This window comes from Myripristis murdjan, chromosome 23, assembly GCF_902150065.1.
Source record: "Myripristis murdjan chromosome 23, fMyrMur1.1, whole genome shotgun sequence".
Taxonomy (NCBI): Eukaryota; Metazoa; Chordata; class Actinopteri; order Holocentriformes; family Holocentridae; genus Myripristis; species Myripristis murdjan.
In genome coordinates, this window is record NC_044002.1 from 2056178 (window position 1) to 2077500 (window position 21323).

Here is a 21323-nt window from a genome sequence, read left to right on the forward strand (position 1 = left end):
GCTGCTGCAGCCGCGTATGAACAAAAGTTGATTTATGAGAGGATGGCAGTATGTGTGCGCCGCTCACCTGTCAGATCCGGCAGACCTGACAGGTGAGCTTTTTTTTTATACAAACAAGATTTTGTCCATTGTTGGACTCTACCATATAAAAAGTATTTTTCCAAAAAAGGTATTTGTGCAGGTGTTGGCGCCCCTGCTCTGGGAGGGGCGCGTCTAGCCGCCAGAGGGGCACCGGTAGCGGCCGTTATCGCTTGGAAGTTCGCGCGCGTGCGTGCGGGGCTAGAACGGTAGGGCGCAAGGCAGTAATTTCGCCCAGGGCGGCAACATGGGCAGAACCGCCACTGACTGGGAGAGCAGAATCAGGTGAGAACTGCTACATTTTTATAGCATATTTTTATATATCCCCACTTACTTGTTTAATACAGTTGTCCCTTGCTATAACGCGGTTTACCTTTCGCGGCCTCGCAGTTTCGCGAATTTTTTTTAGTGCAATTTTGCATGATTTTTTTTTTTTTTTTTTTTTTTTTTTTTACAGCGTATTGTGTTCTGCGTCCTGATTGGCTAAGGGACTGTAGACCATTGTCAATCAATCTCCTCCGTACCATGTCTTCTGTACAGTACAGAATGCGTTCAGCTTGCCTAAAGTGTGTAGCGAGGGGTTTTACAGCTTTAAAACATCTATAATAATTGTAAAAAATAAAGCTGACTACTTCGTGGATTTCGCCTATTGTGGGTTATTTTTAGAACGTAACTCCCGCGATTAACGAGGGACCACTGTATACATTTTTTAAACTGCAAGTCCAAATTTTTTGAAACCTACAAACCAGCAGTATAATTTTTGCAATGCTGAATATAGCGCATTATATTTATTGTGTAAAATATTATTTTTGAATCTTGCAGCAAAAAATAAACTTATATATAAAAAGTTGGATAGTGTCAGTATGCTTGTGTATGAATTTCAAATTTTTGTAGATTAAAGTAATAAAGTAATAGTCCACAACATTCAACCTGTGTAGGTATGTAAATGGCTGTTGCCCATGCCAATAAAATCCCTTTGAGTTGAACTGAATTGAACTGAGCTGAACTGAATACACTGAATATCCCCTGGTAAATTTAAAAAATAAATACATTAGACTGATTCTTTGGAATTTGGATAAATCATGTCCCACTAAGAAAGATGCTATTTCTGCTGGAAATTTACAACATTTTAATGAATAAAAAGAATCAAGGGCATAATCAGGGGGTCCTTTGCACATTTGTAAGGTTTTTTCATAGGTTTATTTTTAATTTGTATTAATTTAATGATTATATGTTGGCCCATGCCCTACAAAACCAGTTGTCCTCGGATAGGAGATAATCATTTCAACTTGATTAAAACAACAAAAAGTAATAATTTCATTGAAAAATATCTTTACCACATGAAAGAGTACATCATAATATGTATTAAAAACTACAAACGATGGGTTTTGAACAATATTTACTATTATTTTGTGGTTGCTCAAAATGTGTCCCAGATATTTGTCACCACCGTCAGATATTTATTTAAAAAATAATAATAAAAAAACTACAAGGTCAGTTACATTCCTGAGGATCCCTTTTCAAACCTTCAGCTCTACTGCATGCTTCTAGACCGCTCAGGCTCCTGGAAGTTTTCTATTTTCTCTTGAATCTCTTCATATTTTTGGACACTGCTGCTGTCACAACCATAACATGTCAACACCGTCACTTCTGTATAAAAAATATTAAATTAGATCATGGAATAAATGTATACTTTTTAAGAAGAGGTCTGATGCAGGTAGCAACAGGGCGAAAACAAGCTGGCTAATGTGAACAACTCATGCTTATCATGTGAAAGAGCAGGTTTTTGTCTCCACCGTCAGACGTCACCACCGTCAGGTTTTCTGTGTGACGGTGATGACTGAAGTCTGAAAAATGCTTATAACAGTGCTCAGGATTGTTATTTTTTGTACCAAATAGTTAAATAAAGTTGTTAAGCAAGAAGCCATTGACTTGAGTGGTATAAATTTTGGAAATGTATGTTTTAATGAGGCGACTGTCACCACCGTCAGATTAGTGTCACCACCGTCAGAGGCAGTTATATTGGTTTTAAATGAATATGCTTACAATATGTTTCTTTGGTGCTGTTGAGTTATTAAAGTAATAGTCTCTTTAATACAAAAATATGTTTTTCAAATAAAAAAAAAAAACATTACGGTGACGGTGTTGACAAAAACAAAGTAGCCTAATAACTGGAAAAACCTATTTTATGAAAAAAATGCTAAATGAGGAGGTTGCACCGGTACATTGCTGAACAGCCAAGACCTTGGCCTATAATGATATACCTTCAGATTTTGTAATTTAACTCACTTTTTTTTCCCAAAATTAAAACCTGTTTTATCCAAATTCCCAAGAATCAGTGATTAATTAAAAAAGGTGCATTCTGTTGACAGGGTGAAATAAAATCTTTCAAAGATAAAGTCTGCCAGTGACCGCATGGGTTTCACAGGGTTAATCCTGTAATAAAGAACACATTACAAGATAAAGGGGTCTTCCATGTAGGACTTTTTAGGAGGCAGGACCTAGCTTGTGCAAAGGAAAGTAGTGGAAGTGGAAAATGTGAGGCAGCATGTGCCCCTCACCTCCCACCAGCAGGAACTGACTCCACTGGCCTGGCCCAGACAGGAGGGCATCTCGTAGCCACAGCCTGATGGAGGCATCTGGGCTTTGTTGTTGTTGTTGTTTGTGTGTATCTGTGTGTGTGCAGTGTGGTCTCTCTCTTCGGACAATGTCATCTCTTGACAAGTGTTGCTGCTGCTCTAAAGCAATGAAATTCAAAATAGACTCACCGCCATTTTAGAGCCACATTCATTCAACTCAGGGAAAATACATTTGATGCCGCTGGAGTTTTTCTTTCATACGTGCTATCAGCTCGTGATTTTAAAAAGACTGCTTTATGACCTGCTACAAAGAGGCTGAAACCTCCTTCTTATATAGACACATTTAAAATGGTGTTAGTGAAAAGAGAGGTTGCACGGTCCAGTCTCCCTGATGTTAAAGGGACAGTTCACTCATGCTGAAAAAATGTGATATTATGTCACTTCCCCTCTAGCTGTTCTGTAGGACAGTAGTAGTGCTATCTTCCTCTCATTATTACTGAGTGCTGGATAGTGGCTGGATGCTCCAGATGCTAACTGTTAGCCTCCTGCCATTGAGGTGGACTTCCCCCCAGCTAACGTTCTTATAAATAACTGCCTTAATCCACTCAAACAAGGTTTAATATCATTTTGAGTGTTGAGTTCTGAAATAAAATGCACATATGACTACCAAGTGCACATGGACAATAGTTATGCTCACTTTACTCCTTCTATCACTACCACAACCCTAACCGTGGACTAAGGCAGTTATGTCTAAGAATGCTAGCGCTACTGTCTACCATATCAGCAAGGGGGGAGTGAATTATCCCCTTAAGGAAAAGCAATCCAAAACGTAGAGCTGCCATTTGAAAAAAAAAAAAAAAAAAAATGGAGAAACCCATCATGGACCAGGCAGTAAAAAAGCTAAATTACAGCACATCATAACAAAATAATTCCTTGATTGGACTCAACATCACAGATTGATGATATTGTGGAGAGGGGGGGGGTTTCCTCTGCAAACTCGTAATTAGTGTTTCAGTTTTTGGTTCCTCCATCTGTAAATCTGTATGTCTGTAACATGTTGGATAGCATATCCTCAAATGCTTTAAGTCTTGTTGTCCTTTTCCTATATTGTTCATTTTTAGTTTCAGGACTTTTCATTATTATTAGTTAGTTATCAGTAAATAGCTGATTTTTAGATATTTGGTGATTGATCTTGGTTTTTAAAATGGTCTAAAATCCAGTTCCAGATGACATCAAAAGGTCTTCAGAAGTCAAATTTGGCTTTGTGATATCTGCAGATACCTTGGAAAAAAAAAAAAAAAAAAAAAAAAGAAAGGAAAATAACATGTAACATATACTCAGGAGTCATTCCCTATAATCCTCACTGTTAGCCAGAATGAGCAGTCCCATCTTTCCTCTCTCGCTGCCTTTCTACTTTTTTTGAGTAGCAGCGGAGGTTGCAGCTGAGGACTGCCACTGTGTATGGAGGCTTATGTAACTTCCTCCTGCATTGTCTCTCCTGCTTCCAGCACTTTCCTCTATGTAGAACAGGGCAGCATGAGGAGTTAGGAGTCAGAGCCTGCTGGAAAAAAAACCCTCGCCCAAACCTATAACATCTTCACAAATCACAGTAAATGCTCACCATACTCTGAGCACAAGGCCACAACTCCTTCCTCATTCCTGACGACTGCAGTATTTCTGGGTTAGAATGTTCCCTGAGCCTGCAGCATCACATCTCCGTCTCCAGCTGGGGTACAGTGTCAGATGACCAAGTGTGCTTTTGACAGGCATGTTTTAATAGTCCCAATCATTGATTGTGTGGTAACAGCACTGTGATTAGTTATGTCACAGCACTTGCATTGCAATATTTTTTTATGTTATTCCCCTGTCATCCAAGGCATTAGGATTAAATGCATCTGTGTGGCTATAAATAGAAACATGAGAATACATCTCATTTAACCACTGTACATCCCTCGTGTGTTTATTTATACAAATAGCAAAATTTGCCCAACTCCAAGATTACATGCACTGCAAGCATTTAGGATTAGCCGTCATCATAAACACAGTTTTACTCTTTAACCATCTTAAAACTTTGACTAAAATAAGTTGCCCATCATGCTGCCAGCTAAGATTGAATATTTTGGTCAGGATGCAGAGTTTGTTAATCTCTTCTAAGTCTATTTTCATGATTAGCTTGACAGCTAGAATGACGAGGGACCGGCTTAAATACTGACGCCACGACATAAGGCGCACAGGGGTGTAGAAAATAATGGCAACATCACACAGAAATGGACTTTTAACCTTCAAGTAACTACGCAAATCACAATCACAATGGCAGCTTGTTGGGTTAGTCATATTAAAGGGACAGATCATCCATTTAAAAGAAGTAGTGACAGTAGGACAGGACAGGACAGGACAGTAGTGGTGATCTTCCTCTCAGTGTTACTGAGTGCTGGATACTGGCTGGATTTTATTCAGTAGATAGCTGGTAAGTAATATTGTTGCAGGCTTCATTTTTTGCCTCTGTCACACACCCTTTCTTCTGCTAGACATTTCTGAATTTCTGCTAAACGGACTGCATTTCTATAGAGCTTTTCTAGTCTACTGTCCACTCAAAGCGCTTGACAATGTTTGCCTCACATTCACACACTGATGGCAGAGGCTACCATGCAAGGTGCCAAGCTGTCCATCAGGAGCGCTGAGGGGTTCAATATCTTGCTTAAGGACACTCCAGCACATTCTGGAGGAGCTGGGGATCGAACCAGGAACTCTCCGATTACCAGACGACCGCTCTACGTCCTGGGCCATGCCGGCCCTTAAAATGCTAGACATCATCAAAAGCAAACGTTGATCATGCAACAATTTGAGAGGATTAAAATGGTTGGTTCTCAGAATGTTAGCTGGGGGGAAGTCCACTTCAGTGGCAGGAGGCTAACAGTTAGCATTTGGAGCATCCAGCCAGTATCCAGCACTCAGTAACAATGACAGGAAAAGAACACCACTACTGTCCTACAGAACAGCTAGAGGGGAAGTGAAATAATGACGAAATGGGTGAAATATCCCTTTAAGTTTGATGCAAACTATTTGTATAAAAAAAAAAATTCAAAGCATCATATAATCTCATTAAATAGTTTTGAACTGAATTGCATCAACATACAATCTTGTAATTATGATTCAGCTACTTTTATGTAAGTCCTTTTTGATGCAGTATTAAATCATATAGTCCACCGCCTGCAATGAGCAGCTTGTGCAGGGCCTGAGGCGCTTGTTCATGCACCATCCTGAGTTTTACTCTGGACATCCTGTGGGATGGTGTGCTGTAATGCAGGCCTGACGGGTTTACATCCATCGTATGTGTGAAGGAGAGATGCTCTGACGGAGCTCCAGTGGAGTAGTACTGAAATAACTACATAATCTTCAGTCACCTGCTGCAAAGAAATAGGACAGGGCCAGACTCCATTATTGGATCTACATTCAGGACTGTCCTGCAGTGCTTGTTGACCCCAATACGAAGCCTTGAAAAAAATAAAGGTGAGGAAAGATACTGTATTTTTTGTTTCCTAAAGACCCTATCGTATAGGAATTCCAGTGTCTTTCTCATTTTCGAAAATTCCAGCAGTTATTCAGGTAGTTTCATACAAACTAAACAGCAAACTCATCATTTGGTCCTGAATTGGTTCAATCCTATGTGAGCCAGTCAAACCAATATGGAACATTTGAACTGGAAAGCTAATCCATTCAGCAGGTTTACTTTGGAGTTTCAATTAGAGCTGCTGGTGTTGCTGGCCAATCAGAGTTTAATATTTTCAGGACTGCTCAATCATCAAATTTATTAAATTTAACAAGTTCAATTAAACTTAATTAAACTACATTTATTTGCTAACCATTTTGAAGAAAACTGTTCTTATTCCGTAGGATTTTGGAAAACAAAATTATACTTATATCCTGAATAATATTGTTCAGGATTGGATGTTTCCTGTTGATGTACACCTTGAAAAGATCAAGTACACTGGAATACTTGTGCATGTCTTTATGCATGTCACCCTCTACCACCAATCTAAAAAAAAAAATACCTTGGTGTGACAGTCAGTTTCCAGGGGCTTTAAACTGTCAAAACTGTCAAAAACATCATTGTGAAAAGCACACCTCCATACTAAACTAATGCTTCCTGCAGTGTGATCCCTCACTCTTCACTGTTCTGTGCTTGTGAAAACTACGCTCTGAAAGTGCAAATGGCACAAGCTGCTTAAAAGAAATCTTGAAATGAGTCTCCAGGAATAAGTTTTCTCTTTGAGTGATCATTTAGTCATGTTTCTGCAGATCGTAGTGTTGGAAGAGTCACTTCAGAAAAGTTGTTTGAACTGTTCAAAGTCAGTTGAATATGAATTCTGTTTAGAGTGTATTTCCCTTTAAAGAGGTCACCCTTTTTGAAAACTGTAATTTTATTTCACTTCCCCATTCAGTGTAGTTAATTCAGTGTTGTTAAAACACATGGACAATAGTTTTGCAAATAACTGTTTATGACTGTATTTTTCCTGTTATCAACATCTGGAAAAATCCGGTAACTCTCCGGCACCTGCCAGCCTCATAACTGAGGGACAGCATTAAGAGCTTAGATCACACAACAACATTGCTCTACCATTTATCTTTTTTTTTTTTTTTGCTTTTTTTTTTGTGTGTGTTTTTTGCTTTTTTTTTTGCTATACATCACCTAGCTTAAACTTTGCTTATTTAACCATTTTGAGTGGATTAAGGCAGTTATTTTAAAGAGTGTTAGCTGGGGGGAAGGCCACCTCAATGGCAGGAGGCTAACAGTTAGCATTTGGAGCATCTAGCCACTATCCAGCACTCAGTAACAATGAGAGGAAGATAGCACCACTACTGTCCTTCGTAACCACTAGGAGGTAAGTGAAATAACAACAAATTTTTCAAAATTTATGGGTGAACTGTCCCTTTAAGGCAGGGTGACTCAACCTATTCAATCATAGGGAAAAGCGTTGCTGAGCAAATAAATACATGAAATTGGCAAAGACAATCAAACAGCACGTCATGATGGTTTTTTAGGTGTGATCAGATATCATAGGTGTGTGGCTTACTAATACACTGGGTTTTCAAAATAAACCATCATGGCAAACATTGGTGTTTGACTGACACTTAACACTCAACCTGTGTCATTTCTGACATCTCTCTGGCCTCCTCAGCCTCCTCCTGGGCAGTATTGGTTAAGCTGGAGCCATCAGCCGCCAGCAGCAGACGGCTTTCCCTAATTGGGATGTGCAGAGAAGCCGCCGGCACACTAGATCACATGCAGCCATGGGCCTGCCAGAATTTATGACTATTGGATGATGTCCCAGTGCTAGTGGATATCCCCATTTTATCTGGCTAATTGATGTGTTCAGCAGATAATGAGAATTATAATGCAGCTTTGGCTCATGAAAAAAAAAAAAAAAAAAAAAAAAATCTTACATTTTTATCACTGTTATGCAAGGCATGTGTGAGTCTTTAAAGGGACAGCTCAATCAATTTGAAAAATGTGATATTATTTCACTCCCCCCCAGCTGTTCTGTAGGGCAGTAGTGGTGCTCTCTTCCTCTCATTGTTACTGAGTGCTGGATACTGGTTGGATGCTCCAAATGCTAACTGTTAGCCTACTGCCATTGAGCTGGCCTTCCCCTCAGGTAACATTCTTAAAAATACCTGCTTTAATGACTGAAATTGTTAAGTAAGCAAAGGCTAACAGTTAGCATTTGGAATATCCAGACAGTATCTAGCACTCAGCAATGAAGAGAGGACAAGAGCACAGTGGGATAAATTATAATAAATAATCTAAATTTCAGGACTTAAAACATAGTTTTTTCCAGTTATCTGAGGTCTTATTTTGTGACCGTGTAATGTGCTGCATGTCCATTCTTAGATTAAATCTCAACAATATGTATGCCATCTGCTTTACACAGTTGGACTTCATGTCCCTTCACAATTAATTTTGTGCTATACTTTTTTATATAGCTGCTTTTTATTGGGTTTGTTTCCTTGTGTTAACTTTTTAACAGTGAGAACACTGTGGGAACATCTACACTGATTGCAGAAGTCTATTAATGTGTGCTATCTTTTTCCTATATGTACAATTACATGTAATGAAATAGGCTTTTTGTCATAACAAGACAGCTACGCTGTACCTTTCATAAAATAGTTACCACAAGGAAATGGTCATTCCACACACCTAGTAGCTGATTATCACTTCACCATCACAACCATCATCACTACTATCATTGTCCTCCTCCTTGTTTTCATTGCCATCATCAGAGGACATTTGAGGTCTGTGTCTGTCCCAATAAAGCCAGGGGTCAGTTGCAGCACATTGCAGGCCTAAAACAGATCCGCTGCTGCTGATTCAAACAGCTCTCTGTGCATGATCTGCAACACTGGCTCTCCAACATCAGGACCCAAACATGTCCTCACACATGAGCAGACATAATTAGCAGTGTGCTCACAAGGTGAGCATGTCTTTCAAAAAACGCTGTGCTCTTGCATAAGGAAGGGGGGGGGGGCAACTTGTCTTCAAACTGATCCATGGAACAACAATTACCAGGCACTCAAGAGTGAAATAGGAGCAGGAGCCTTTCAGTATTTTTAAATGACCTTTATACTACCTGGCTGCACAGAGAGTTAAAAAAAAAAAAAAAAAAAAAAAAAAAAGTTTGACCTCTGCAAGTCTTCCTCAGGGTTTGTGAGAAGTGAGAACAGATACTTCAGCTGGAGGAGTGTCTTACTGTTCATTGAGAAAAAAGGTCAGGACAGACATGAATTTTACCCTGAAAAACATCCACAGAAAGGGTCACGAAATCAGCAAATCAATCACACTGAGCTGCAATGAGCTAGGTTAGGTGGCATCAAAATCATAAAATCCAGTATGTGCCTTTGAAGCAATTTATGCAAGAGATTGCTGATGAAGACTGTAGCAGTTGTAACTGTTTTTTTGTTTGTTTGTTCATTTTTTAAATTCTCTCTGCAGCCATGGCAGAATCAGCTCCTGCTCTTATTCCATGTCCTCATACATGACCAATTTATTTGGTAAGGAAATATACTTTTATTTCAAATGCTCTGTATACTATGTTTTCAGAAAAATTGAAAGATCAGTAACACCAATGTACAAAGGAAACAAAATAACTACCAACAGAAGCCGCTTGCCTGGCCACACACCACAGGCACAACTGGAGACAAGTGGCATCGTTACTGTTTGATATTGCTATGTTGAGTCAGAGTACTCACTATACACAGTATATGAATGAATATGCAACAAAGCACTAAGTACAGAAAGTCCCAACTTCCCTCAACCACAGCAACCACTGAGAAGTTGCATATTTACTCAGTATCACTTAACAATGTTGGTACATGAATTAAGCATATCTTCATTTTAATTCAGCAAATTCAGAATGCTTTTACATAATTATGTATTAGCCAATGAACTGTAAACATATAATCATGGCATGACTTTACTTGGCAGAGCAACTCAAGCACATGGTATTTATGGTATTAATTAACGCTATTAGTTCATAAGGAATTAGTACATTATAACAAAGATTATTAACAGTTACCTTGGGTAAAGACATCATTAATTCTTGATTCTTTAATCATTAGTATATGGCTTATCACACATTAGTTAAAGTATTAACATATGCTTAATTCTTGTAGCATTATTATTAAGTGTTACCCATTTATTCAATGGAAAAAATATTATCTCTTTTAATGTCATTGTCCTTCCTCCCTCCAAAGAAACATTATTTCCTTTGCCAAGAATTAGCTCAGCGACACTTTGATTTACTCGCTGTCCAAAACAAGTAACATATTTAGCATATGGGTTGTGTATAATGAAACTAAAAAATGAATGAACAACTTGTTCAACAATGCACTGCTACCCTAAAGAGCTGGTATGAAAGTGGCATGTCTTTGTGAAGGCATAATGCAATAGGTTGATTCAGCCCACACAGAATTAAGCGTACAATGTTGACATTGCGATCACTGACAGTGGCTCTGTGGCTCACTGTAGCCTCCACTTTCATAATTTACAGAGGCAATTTGTCTCAGTGAAGAGGCTGGAGAGAGCTTGGCTTGCTCAGTGCTTGCTTGGGAGTGAGTAGGCGGTGGGGGGAGGTGGCTAGCTGGACACTGGGAGAGCTGCTGTCAGTCTTATTCAATGAGTTTTGTTCAAAAACTCAAGAGTGGGAGGTGCGATTTACTTGGACCAGTACATCTCATTGCAGATTTGCTGTGTTGCAACAATGACTTGAGGATGATTAAGGTGTCAGGGCACAAGTTAAAAAAGTATGTAGTATGGATGAAGGGAGAAACAATTTTTTTTTTTTTTCTAGATTGTGCCAACAAGTCCTCCAACCCATACAACTACATAGATCGTTTGTCGCTACTTTCAAACATGATCCATGGGAGTGTTTCCTAAATTAGCACCCCCTACTGGTGATAAGCCACAAGCCATGGTGCACGTTCGTCAAAATTGTGACAGTTTGGTTAAGTTTAGGCACCAAAACTACTTGCTTAAGGTTTAGGGTAAGGTTGAGGTTAAGAAACATGCCAAAAAAAAAAAAAAAACTACAGCGTGTCACCTTTCTTCCCAATGCTCCACACTGTTGATAGTTTTTTGAAATGTAACTATAATTCATAATAAGCTGCTGCACAACCAATAGCCAATAACCAATAGGGTTGTTTTTTGGTGGAAGACAGTCTTCATCATACAGTCAGGAATTATTTCCATACAAAAGGTGATCAAATTTGGCTTAGATAGACTTACAGCCTTTGATGTACAAATAATTTTAGTCCACAAGAAGAACCCTGACAAAAACAATAGGGTTGAACCCGTATAATAAACAAGCATAAAAGCAATGAGGCTTCTGTCCTATAGGTCTGAGCCTTAATTAAAGGACCACACCAGTGATTTTGAATGTTTGGCCCATTTACTACAGTTTCTCCATATTTTACATTGCAGCAAACCATTTTGCAAATAGCGTAGGGGTACTAAAGATTTCACAACATATAATCAAAATCCCTCTATTTTCAAATATGAATTTTTGGTTTAAACATCCACCTTATGTTCTGCCTCTGCGGCTAACAAAGTTGTCAACATTCATAAAACACAGAACTGATAGTTTGCTACAGAAAGCCAACGTCTCCTTGGGGACTGTTTTTCCTGGCAGAGGGCCTGTTTCACTCCACCCAGTTTCAAGTCATCAAAACACAACAGTGCTGCTGCTTTTAGGAAAACTAATGTGGAGGACTTTATTACAATGATGGAATACTGGAGTGAAAGTTAATTTTCATATTGTAGAGGAATGAATGGAAACCAACAGCTGGATTAAAGGGAGGCAAAATTATATCAGAGTTCTAAAATATGACTGCTTCATTTAGGAAAAGAATAACAGGAAGCTGAGGTGTGTAAACAGGCTAAATCCCTGGTATGGTCTTTAGGAATTTAGGAAGGAAAAAGTGTACAAATCCTGGGTTAAATCCACAGTATATAAAGTCAGGTGATGAGTAAACTGCAGCAATTACACATGGAAAGGAACATAAGTATTTTGCAAATACTACATCTGCAAAGCACCAAAGTGAGTAGAGGATACTACAGCGATGCAGTCAGAGATGGTGATGGAAGCTATAATTACCAAGCTAAATCAAACAAAAATAAAAGATGCAGCATAACACGTAAATTTGGCTATGGTTGACTGCATCCAGATGTTATACCGCTGGCAATATGTCAGCATAGGTAAAGCCACGTGGATCTGCAGGACAGATATCAGCCCCAGGTCTCTGGTGACTGATACAGGCCGAACACTGAGAGGTTTAATTACTCGCGTTTCTCCAAGCAAAGGCAATTGTTGTCATGGTTATAAACTCAGCACACAGCAAGTGAAAAAAACAGCCATTACATAATCTAACCAGATTTAGGCAGCAAGGGGAACCTGGGCTACATTGTGAAAATCAGCGTAAGAGGCCCTGAAATGATTAAGCCAGTAGTGAGCTAATGCACGCTGAGGTCAAGAAAGCTGACCTGACACGATTTAGCAAAATAAATAAATAAATAAAAACAAAACTGCAATTTATCCCCTTCATAGGCAGGATTTAAATGTGTAAACGTCACGTGATTAAAACTCGCTAGTATTTTCTGGTGAGAGCTCAGGGAGGACAGTTGGCTTTTGTTTGTTTATCACGTGGTCTCATGATATCATGAAGTCATGGTATATGGAAGAACACCACGGAACTGAAGCAGTTTTATGGCTGCAGATACTTCTCTTGCTGGGATAATTTTTATCTAAAACCCCTTCCCTTCTTCTGTCTGTACGAACTAGTGTCTGCAGAGACGGATTGGACGTGTGTCTCTCCTTCTCCACCATCTGGATGCTCTATCATGCCATTCCCCATCTGGTTATTCCAATACAGTGTGGATAACTGACCCAAACCTGTCGGCCCACTGGGCTGGCTTTGGACAAAGATTTAGAAAATGTTCGAGTTGGGTTCAGTCACGTTGGCATTATTTTAGTGAAAAATGATGGACTTACTGTCTGGACAACCTCCTGTATAGTGCTGTAGAGTGGAGTTTACATTACATTGCAACATGCAGGCTATTTCAGGCAGTAAATGTAACCTAGCTATGGAGGACAAGAAAAATCTTGGGCTTGGTTCAGGTTCAGACACAAAAAAGAATGCCTTTCAGTTTCAGGTCGGGGTTGGGGTCGGGCTCGGTCTGTATGCTCCCATCTTGGGTCAGGTTTGGACGAAAATATGAGGCCCGATCCACACTCTAGTGCACAAATATCGCCAACCAGAGTCTGCACGGCTGCATGTGAACAGGAATATTAGTAGAATATCATGGAGTATCATCTTCAGTAGCCATGTAAACAGTTTAGTGGAAACCTTCTTTCTATATAAGGTTGAAAGCATGTAAACGTAGTCATTGTGCAACAGTCTTTGTGCTTTGAATTGATTTACTCAAAATTAATAGAAAAACACACCAAACTCACATAAATACCAGAAGGCACAAATTGCTGCACAGACCCCACTTACTACTACACCAGCTGCAACAACAGCACAGCAGCAAATAGCTGTAGTAGCTGAACATTTTGCAGTTTAACATCTACGTCTGAATCAGCAAACCTACGAGTCAGCAACTTGGCCAGTCAATACCAACACGTCATGTACTGCTGCCACAAGGGATTTTCTTTTGAAATTTGTGGATTTAAGTAAACAAACTATTAGTAAAAAAAAACTATTAGTAAAAAAACTATTTAAAAAAAGGACTTGTTATTGCAAAAAAGCAATGTGATTCCTGTAACTATTACTTACTAACCCCAAACCTCCATAAATCAAATACTTAATCATCAGTTTTAGCAATGATACCTTTAACTATAATGATGTGAGCTACACAATATTCAGAGTATAAAACTTGTGTTGTAATGCAAATACATCTATATTTAGTAATATATGCAAGTTAGCAAGTTAGCTTGCTCACAGGTTGCTTAATATGTTGTAATATGTTATAACATTAACACATAGCTAACATAAAACTCTTTTGGAAAACACTCTCCACAGTGGAATTCTTTGAAAGCACTTTTTCTTTTGTGGTGTAAACAGGTGAGAAAAACCACCCTGTCTTGTTTTTATCATTCCACCTACTTTTCCTTACAGTTTTGAATGTTGTTAAGACAGCAGACCGTATCTGCACTTTGTGGCTAACTCTGGGATGTCAACAAACCACTGCAGTCACTCCTCAGCTTCTTTTTACATGCTCATATTGTCAATGTACTTTGCATTCTTGTGTGTACAGAGATTTTTTTTTAAAAAAAGTGTTGTTAAAAAAAAAAAAAACAGCTACAGTTAAGCTTTAAAAAAAAAAAAAAAACTGTTTCAGTGTGGACTTGGCCTTAGTTAGGGGATAAGTGCCTTGCTGAACTGGCAACCTCATGGCTACAAGCCTGCTTCTCTAACTTTAGGCCACAGCTTCCCCACTGAACATAGTTTAAAATAAAACTCTAAGGGCCCTATTTTTGGGCACCTTGGTGCATGGCGTGTCTCTACAATACCAAACATGACAAGGCAAGGAGAAACCATCACTGTGCCTCACCAAAATGTTACCGTGTCTGTGACTGGCTGCACTTTGTGCAGTGTGCTTATATGGACATAGGGGCCCTTAATCTGCTGCTGTCCTTTTATTTAATGTTTGGTCCCCGATTCTACATGCAGAATACCACCAAAACTACAAAGGGTGATATATTTCTATGAAGAATGAACATTATTTCTAGGTCTGGTAAAAATGAGTCTTGGCAGCTACATTCTTTACCAGCCCATGTCTGGTCGGGCAAAAAGTTCCCTTCAGACACAGGACCTCTCTGTGAGTAAATGTTCAGTAATGTGTCCTGTTTTGTAGTGACTGCTGCTGGTGTACCGCTGTAAACATCTTCCTCCCTAGAGACCGAAAATTCGGACTCTGCTGCCAGCTCCACAGTCAGATCTCAGCGACTGACTATCAACAGCCACGTAGCCAGATCCAATAATCGCCATGCGGCCTGGAGGCTGGAGAGGGGGGTCAGGGGTCAGAGAGGTCCTGGCCCATGTTATGTCCTCTAAATAGCCATAAAGTATGCATTACTTGGCTCTGCAGCTGACAGGTAGTTTGGGCTGACAAATTGCTTTACATGTGATTGGGACAGGCCAGTTATTGCAAACCTCACACCTACAAACAAGCTAGCCCACCAAAAGGTAGCATGTTCTTTTTGAATCCTGCAGCAAAAACTAAACAAATTTGACTCTATGATATTTTTCAGAATGCTTGTGCATGAATTTCGGCTTTTTGATGGATTAATATCGATAGTAACAATATTAAGTTATAGTAAGTACTAGTCCACAACATTCAACCAATATAGGTATGCAAGTGTTTGTGTGTGTGTTTACATATCCATATACTCTCTCTCTCTCTCTCTGGGTTTCAAAAGGTTACATTTCAATATATTTAATAGAATTATCTCCATTTCTGAGGCATTTGAAATGCAAATGTTGGATAGCTGTCACAGAAGTGTTGGGCATTAATCCTAAGCTCCAGATAGCAATCCTGACACCTCATATACCTTCCTTCAGTACCATCATTAAAATAAATGTTCTTTTTCTCACAGCCAGGAAGAGGACCACTGTATATTGCTGTGTCCATAGCTATAATGCATGTATCAGCTACTATAGAGAAGCTGTCATGCCATTCATGAGTTGCGGTGTGATACGTTATCCCTGCAGTCCTCTCAGACCTTCAACTGCCATGCCTTGATTGGGGTGATCAGGGATTATGTTCAGTGGTAACCATTCCAACATACAGTACATCACCAGCTTAATTCAAGATGACCTTTTGGAACTCATGGAGGCCATACAATACAAGACACACACACACACACACACACACACACACACACACACACACACACTCCAATGATAGACGAGCTTGCACAGCCTTTCATCATGTCCAACCAGGTAGCGAAATGTTCAGGAGCTGAGGTGTTATTTAACATCCTGTATTATTTTGTTGTAGTTGCTGCATTATTTTTTCAAATGAAACAGAGTACCAAAAAAGAAATGTGCTGTGTGGAATGTCTCACTTGGTTGGAATGGCATGACACTAAATATCACTACACAAGCACGGTGTTTCAATGTATACCATCTGTTCCATGCATCAGAAGTGGGAGAAATACATTTTCCACCATGAAGGGGTTACTTGGAGCAACAGGCAGTAGTTTAAAGACCCCCTACTGTCATTTATTAAGCACTTAAAAAGCCCTTAAAACAATCTCTTTTCATCAGAATTATGTATTTGCATGTTTTTTCCCCCATAAAAACATCCCTTTGAGCCTTAAATATAACTCCAAACATTGCCTATCTTAAAAGGGTAATTTACTTAGTTCAACATTTTGTAAAATTTGACTGGATTAACGCTGTGGAAGTCCACCTCAATGGCAGGAGGCTAATAGTAAGCATTTGGAGCATCCAGCCAGTATCAAGCACTCAGGATGAGTGACGGGAAGACAGCAACACTACTGTCCTACATAACAGCTGGGAGTTACGTAGGTGAATTATTCCTTTAATCACTGCAATCAGCTGCTGCAGTGTCTGGTTGGTTTGTAGTGTTTAGTTTGGTTGGAAAATGCTGCTGTATATTTTATTTTTCATTACTCTTTGTCATGTCTATTAGGTAAAGATGTGGCCTTCCCATCTCTCTGGTCCTCTCAACCCTCAATCTATACCGGGCAACAGGCAAAAAGCCCCTGCCAGCCACCCTCACAATGGAACAGCTGAAAGACAACTCCCACCGACAGGCCTGCATGCCTGTGGTCTCTATGCATCGGCCGCAATTTTCCACTGACCTTTTAAACAAGTTCTCATTTCCACTGTCCACAACATGAGGCAGGAGTCTCGCAGGCATCTCTATTTCCAACAAAAATCATGGAAATGAATGCAGTGAATTTGGGCTTTGCTCTGTTGTTCTGCAAAGTTTGCTGCACAGAGTTTACTCTGACCTTTTACGAGAACTTGTAGGAAAGCACCGAATGGCATCTTGCATTATGCAGTTTCTCTGGTCAAAAAAGGTGCAGTTTAAGTGATTATGTTATTTGTTGTAATTATTGTTATTATTATTATCTGACCATACGCAGACACAAACATGACAAAAGAGCAGACAGAAGCGGGAAAGAGCCATATAAAAAAAGCTGTTGCCTGAACCCTATTATTCCACACACATACACACACACACACACACACACACATACACTCACACACAGTGTAAAGGAGACACATCCCTGTCTGATGGTATGAGGCAAAGCCCATTGTAATCTGCTTTGAAAGATTGGAAACTTGTCATCCGGTCAAGCATGTCAAACATAAACTCCGTACTTCCCTATAGAGACACCTGCTGGCTGGTTTAGTTTAGGTCTAAAAGAGTGTTTTTGAATGTAGAGGAGGGCTGGGGTGGGTGTGTGGGGGAAAAGGTAAAGTGGATTTAGCTCAAGGACGATAAGCTTGACTTGTCCCCAGGGGGCCACTACCCCCACCTAGGCCGTTATTGCAAATAAGAGTCTGCTCTTAATTAACCTGCCTAGTTAAATAAAGGTTGTAAGTAAGAACTGACAGGTCACAAGAATACGGTTTCATTGTGGGGTGAATAAAATGTTTCAGGGGTGAAGTCCCTTGTCTGTGCACCTTACAGGTATGGAGCCACTTTACACTAGCTGGTTACTTATTACTTATTTAGATACTTCAATAATTACATTTGTTGGACAGTTCAGGCACAGCACCTAGGCTCTCACCTGCCTCACTATAAGGCGCCTCCCCCAGCCAATCTTTGTTTGTTTGTTTTTTGTTGTTGTTGTTGTTGTTTTCTCAATCATGCCCTCAGCTCAATCATGCCCTTACAGAAAATTATCTTGATTTCTTTCAAAAACCTGGGAAAAAGGTGATGAGCAAATGATGAACAAATGAATGAGAAATTACCTTTAAAATTAGCATTAAAAGTTTTGGTAATATGATTAGATAATTAGCAAAAATAAATAAATAAATAAAAAAAGACCAAAGCATTACCAGACAGTTACTGAGGAAACACAGATAAAAAAGAAATGTATTATAACTAACTAACTAACTAACTAACTAACTAAATAAATAAATAAATAAATACTAGGAAAATGACCAGAAATCTAGGTTTATAAATATTATAATTGTATATTTAAAAATATATATATTACAGGAATATTTACAAAATATAGGAGGATTCAAAGTTTGAGAAAAAAAAAACTTTCTAAAGAGTTCAAAGGGTTCAACAAAACACACACACACACACACAGACACACACATCTGTGTATATAGATAGATAGATAGATAGATAGATAGATAGATAGATAGATAGATTTTTTTGGTGGCTGCTGGGGCCCAGGGCCCTTGAAAAGGTTGCAGCCAGTCCCCAACAAAATGAGCCACAGTTAAATATCACTAAAATGTCATTCAGTAGAAATGATCCTAATAGAGAACGTGCAACAGCAGCGACTGTGATGCTCGTTTCTATTCTCACCACTGTTTTCTCCCACATTAGAACAAACCAAAAATAAAATTTTCTGCCATGGGTTCCTGGGACTGTATCTTATTAAATGAGGGCCCTAAAATAGGTTTGCATCGGGGTCTGGAATATGAAAATGGACAAAATGAAATCCTGACTTACAGATGCAAACCATCTCTTTCCATTCTAATGTGGTGCTGAAAGGACAGCTCCTTACCTGCACTACCATCTTTGGATCGCCACTCACCGCTGTGCGCTTTTTCCCCCAACTTCATTTTAGATAACACCACAAACCAGTCTATATTAAAGTGTATAGATATTACAAAACAACATTTTTTAAAACAAAAATGATTTAAATGTATTGGCACACTAACCTGATGTCTTTGTTACTTGCTCTCTCCAAACGGTCTCTGCAGTTTCTTCTTTCTGGTCGTGTTTGCTCTCATCCGCCCGTACTTCCATATTATGTCCTTTATTTATACTTGAATGTTCTGTAGTTCAAATGAGAGTAACAAAGGCTTTTTTTTTTTTTGTCTAAATTCAAGTCCCAACGCTTCTCCTAAAGTCCTCTGCCAGTACAGAGAGCAAATCATCTCTCGTTAGAAAAAAAGGAAAGAAGGAAATTCACTTTGACAGAACCTGAGTGAAGGAAGCAGGTGTCTGTAGCTTAAAATAAAGAGTTTTCCCACCTCTACAACACCGAAATCCAATTAATAAATAAATAATAGGCCTATAAGAAATATGTACATATTTGCAGATGCATTAAATGCAACGTTTTAGAGTAAACATACGACTAACTGACGGTACATATGAAAATAAAACACCCATTTGGCTTTTTCGTTTTCTGATGTTGTTGTACTATGGACATAGGCTACTTCATACAGTATATGCAAGAGCCTGATTGGTCACTGGAGCTCTGTTACGGCCTGCTGCTTTACAACATAATCCTCTCCGTGATGTCAAACGCCCAAGTAATTATTTCTAGTCCTGCCGTCCTTGATTAGTACACTCTCTGTGGCGTACATTCCTTTCTTTTCTCGCAAATTTCTCCATGAGTTTGATTTGGGAAGGATGATCAAAGGCTAGGTATTCCCACTTTTAAAGGGCTTTCTGTGCTGCATGCAATGTAGTTTGGTCATATCAACTCATTTTCCTGCGTCTCTGGCGCGCGCGCTTACCAGATGAGGGGATTATAATGTGCTTTTTATAAATCAACCCCGTCGCTCTAAAACTTTTCAGGATTGCAACGTGTTGATCCTTCTACTGTGCAACGACTTAGAGCCCATTAATGGGGGTATTCAACATAACTGACACTATGGGCTTTAGGATATTGTGGCTTAACAGTATCTTCAAGAAATAAAACAGCTTGAGGCTACAGGTCCGTCTCCCGTGTGTCCAGGCAGAACGCGTAAAGCGATCTTTTGATGTCCATACTGCTGTTTGCCTTGATATTTGCCTTTTCTACCGAAGCGCTCCCGTCATTGTTTTCCACGTCTTGTGATTTGACAGATGATTTACTCCCTCTCCGTTTTAATTCAGGGCTCGCACGGCCACTGTTTGGTTCATCTTTCAGAGACGACTGGTCCTGATCTGTCTCTCTGTGATAAAAGTAATTGAAGTTTGATACGATGACTGGCACTGGCAGGGCGATGGTCAGCACGCCGGCGATGGCACAGAGAGAACCGACGATCTTTCCCCCGACCGTCACCGGTCTCATGTCGCCATAGCCAACAGTTGTCATGGTGACCACAGCCCACCAGAAGGCATCAGGGATGCTGGAGAAATGAGACTCCGGCTCGTCCGCCTCAGCGAAGTAAACGGCGCTGGAGAACAGGATGACTCCGATGAAGAGAAAGAAAATTAAGAGGCCGAGCTCTCTCATGCTGGCTTTCAGCGTCTGCCCCAGGATCTGGAGACCTTTGGAGTGTCTGGAGAGCTTGAAGATCCTGAAGACCCTGACCAAGCGGATGACCCTCAGGATGGCCAGAGACATGGCCTGCTGGCCGTTCTGATGCTCCTGGCCCTGCTGCTCCGCCAGTTCTGTGCCTACTGTGATGAAGTAAGGCATGATTGACATGATGTCTATGATATTCATGATGGTTTTGCTAAACTCTGACTTGCTGGGGCACGCAAAGAAGCGCACTATTAGCTCAAACGTGAACCATATCACACAAGTGGTCTCTATGATGAAAAAGGGGTCTGTGAAGGTAAGAGATGGACGAGGCGCGGTGCTGTTGTCAGATCGGCTGGTCACTGGCAGCTCACGCTCATCCCGGAACTCTGGTAACGTTTCCAAACAGAATGTGATGATGGAGATAGTGATTACAATCACAGAAACAATGGCGATGCCTCTCGCAGGACTAGAGCTCTCTGGGTACTCAAATATAAGCCAAACCTGCTTTTGAAATTCATTTTGAGGCAATGGCTTTTCTTCCTCTTTTATAAATCCCTCATCTTCCCGAAACCTCTCCATGGCCTCCTCCCCGAGCTGATAAAACCTAATCTCATCTGCAAACACATCAATTGACACATTGACAGGTCTTCGGATCTTCCCTCCCGACTGATAGAAATATAATATCCCATCAAAACTTGGCCGGTTGCGA

General features: G+C 39.8%; 1 protein-coding gene across 1 annotated transcript in view; it reads right to left on the bottom strand.

Moving 5' to 3' along the window:
* LOC115354980 (potassium voltage-gated channel subfamily A member 1) overlaps window positions 1-21323 on the bottom strand; it is a 47322-nt gene that overhangs the window by 25277 nt on the left and 722 nt on the right. Inside the window, exon 1 of the mRNA XM_030045569.1 lies at window positions 19095-21323. This exon is cut by the window's right edge and continues 722 nt beyond it. Within this exon, the coding sequence (XP_029901429.1) occupies window positions 20093-21323 (1231 nt within the window). The 3' untranslated portion in view covers window positions 19095-20092. The remainder of the gene's footprint in view (window positions 1-19094) is intronic.